This window comes from Eutrema salsugineum, unplaced genomic scaffold, assembly GCF_000478725.1.
Source record: "Eutrema salsugineum unplaced genomic scaffold, Eutsalg1_0 scaffold_6, whole genome shotgun sequence".
NCBI lineage: Eukaryota > Viridiplantae > Streptophyta > Magnoliopsida > Brassicales > Brassicaceae > Eutrema > Eutrema salsugineum.
In genome coordinates, this window is record NW_006256547.1 from 9,412,067 (window position 1) to 9,415,367 (window position 3,301).

Genomic DNA, 3,301 nt, shown 5'->3' on the forward strand with positions numbered 1-3,301 from the left:
TTGGGCGAACCGGGTCAACCCGGAACAAACCGGGTACTGACCCGGCCTTGATGGGCAAAGAAAGGTTTGCCATGGTCTGGTGCGTCCTTGGTGTGACCGTGGCATTCCTGACCGTGTCAAAGACTTCATTTGTGTTCTTGGTTCATTTTGATGCCACGGTCTGATCAAGCTTCATCTGGAACTCGTGGCAAGCTACCGTGTCAAACGCCGAAGATGTGTAAAGGTTGCCACGGTCAAGCCTCCAGACCGTGGCATTAAGTCCCAGACCGTGGCATTCAGCTCGTGCCAATCGCCGAAGGTATGTAAAGGTTGCCACGGTCAAACCCCCAGACCGTGGCATTTAGGCCGTGTCAATCGCCGAAGGTTGCAAGATTCTTCTCAGCCAAGTGTATGCTTGCCACGGTCAGGTGTAGACCGTGGCATGAAGATCGTGTCATTGGCCGAGGGTGCACAAAAGTTGCCACGGCCAAGTGTGGACCATGGCATTCTATCGCGGCATGCTTAACTTGGTCGCTTTGGGCTGTCTGGACCATCTCGCATTCCGGAGAGTGTAACTTCCTGGAGACTTGTCCGAATTGAGTGATTCCGGTTGCCGAAGACAGAGGACTCAGTTAGCTACAACTTTGATGAAGGACGTTTCGATGCTTGGGAAGTTTAAGGCTTCCTGGAAGGCACATCTTTGCAGTGCATTTACACGACCAGAGAGAGGCGTCTAGACATGTGTCCATTCCGGAGACCGTATCTTTCTGCTCAAAGCTCCGAATTGACTGATCTTGGATGTTCTGGAAAGAGGACTCAAATGTCTCTGATTCTCATGAAGGCCCCGGAAACTGAATCGGCCTGGAAGTGCACCGTCCTGCGCATCTGTCAGAACTGATCTACTCGGTCCGGAACAGCTGCGAGACAGGGGTTCCTTCCGACGAGCTTAACTCTCTGCTCACGCGTCCGAATCCCACGATTCCAATTGCTATGAAACCGTGATCAAGTCTTCTCCAACTTCTATGAAGCACCCGCCATCCGAATCGGACCGGAAGGCTCCCCGGACAGGCGATTTCTGAGACACGTTCACACCCGGAGATTTTGGCCGATACACTTCATTCGCGGTACATGAAAATGGCCGGTAAAGCTTCCCGCGGTACATGAAAAAGGCCGGTAAAACCTTTCTGGCCAGCGAGAATGGCCGATAACCTCCCAAGACCCGATTTTTCCACTTTTCAAGCTTTGCTCACCATTCCACCTCCTAGATTCATCTTTTCAGCTCCATATTCACCTGATAGACACTCAAAACATGCAAAGACTCATTGGGACCTAATGCATCTCCTAAGTTCTAAAACAAACCCTAAGGACCTAAAATGCATGAAATAAAACATGATTTGGAATGATTTATGCAACCTAAATGATGCAAATTATGAACATATCACTGGAGAAGATGGATTACAAACCACACTGGTTTTGATTCAGGCTCAAGTAGATCAACAATTGGGTAAGTGGCCCAGTTGTACTCTTTTTCCCTTACCTTTGGTTTTGTCCCAATGGGTTTTCCAAAGGAAGGTTTTTAAGGAGGCAATGGTGTCTACTTCTCTCAAGGCCCAATTGTTGATTCAAGGACTTAAGTCCAAGACAAATTTCGTCCAAGGGAAGTTCAATAGGCTGGAGAAGTGACTTGAAGAGTTATTCAAACTTTGCATTTATTTCCTTGTCATTTTCGAGTTTGCCTTGTTTTTCTACATTTCTTCTCTTTATAATCTCTTGTAATCTCTTATGAGAACTCATCCTGGATTGGATCATCAAACTTTTATCAAATAAAACTCTATCTTTCTCTTATCAAACCTGGACGAAATCCTTTGTCTCTTTGAGAGTGATTCGCTGCTTGTGCAGCATCTTTATCATCTCTATTCTCTTTGTTTTCTCCTGAGAGTGAATCGCTGCTTCTACAACATCTTTTTCATTTCTCTTCTATCTCTTGTGATCAAATTAAACTCTGAACAGCAACCTGATCTATTAATCTCTTCAAACAGAAGTCTATTCCGCAAACTTCTGTCCCTGATCTATCTCTTACCAAGCTTCTGAGTGCCGATCCTTGGGAGGATCACATCCGGACAGCACGAATAAACGGTTTTTTCAAAAATCAAGTCATTACGTTTTTGAAAACCGAAATAATGAAAACAGTGTATGAGGAATAAACGCGACCCAAAAAAATCAAATTGGAAATGACAAAAACTAATTAAGTGCCTTTTTGAAACCCGTTGCACCGTTTGACTGACTCGTTTTCCTCTCTTTACTTTATAATGTTTTTCCTGTCGTCCTCTATAAAAACTGTCATCTGCCTTCTTCAGTGAAACAAGTTTCCGGAGACAGAAAAAGTTAATTACAGCAGAAGTTAATTACACAGAAAATTAATAGTTACTTTCTAAAAATGTACTCTGCCAAAGTGATCTCATTGCAATTGAAGGAGGTGGAGAGGAAAAACAGTCCATGTTTCAGTACAGGTATTCGTGGTTCTTTTGAAAATAGGGGGTGTAGTTTAGTTTTAGTTCTTGAGGATCAGTCTTTTACATCGTCTACCTAATTAGTGTTTTGCCGATTGCATTAGGACCTGTGGGTGAGGACTTGTATCACTGGGAAGCTATCATAACGGGGCCTAAAGGTTCACCCTATGAGAATGGTGTTTTCAAACTAGACATTCACTTTCCACTTGACTACCCTTTCGCGCCACCGAGGGTAAGGAATCAAGCATATCATTGCTCTCTCAAATTGCTGTATTTTTAGGGTTTGGGATTTAGTCAATTAAGATTTCAATTACTAATAACACAGCAAACTGGGATTGCGCGCGTCATACATCCTCCTCAACAAGTTGGGAAATTCCCAACTTGCGATAAAAGGCATATCGAAATCTTCGGGAATAGGCATCTCCAATTCCACGAGATCAACCGATGCTAGAAAATTTTTGGTTTCTGTGCAGGCCTGGAACCGTTTGCAAACTTGCTTTAGTGTGAAAATATGTTGGACGGAGTTGCAACTGTATGCGAGAACCTTCTCCAATAGATCGTCGGGTAGCGCCATCAGAGAGGATTGACAATCACGGATATCTGCATCACATCGCCCTCTCTTTGGTGCCATTGTTAATTTGTGAGGTTGATTTGTGAAGAAAACGGTTGTTTATGGAGAAGGAATAACTGCGGTTTAGGATTTGTGAGGATAACGGTTGTTTATGTTGCATATATATAATTATTAAAAAATCCCACTAACTGAGAGCGTATACATTAAATGCGGTTACCGTTCAGATTATAAATGAGTTTGT

The 3,301-nt window shown here is 43.7% G+C and overlaps 1 protein-coding gene across 1 annotated transcript; it reads left to right on the top strand.

The window, feature by feature from the left end:
* Positions 1 to 2,416: 2,416 nt before the first annotated feature.
* Positions 2,417 to 2,940, top strand: LOC18011946 (ubiquitin-conjugating enzyme E2 4). The gene is made up of 3 exons (XM_006395893.2): positions 2,417 to 2,489; positions 2,594 to 2,721; positions 2,815 to 2,940. The coding sequence occupies exons 1-3, from the start codon at positions 2,417 to 2,419 to the stop codon at positions 2,938 to 2,940; spliced, it is 327 nt and encodes a 108-aa protein (XP_006395955.2).
* Positions 2,941 to 3,301: the final 361 nt, after the last annotated feature.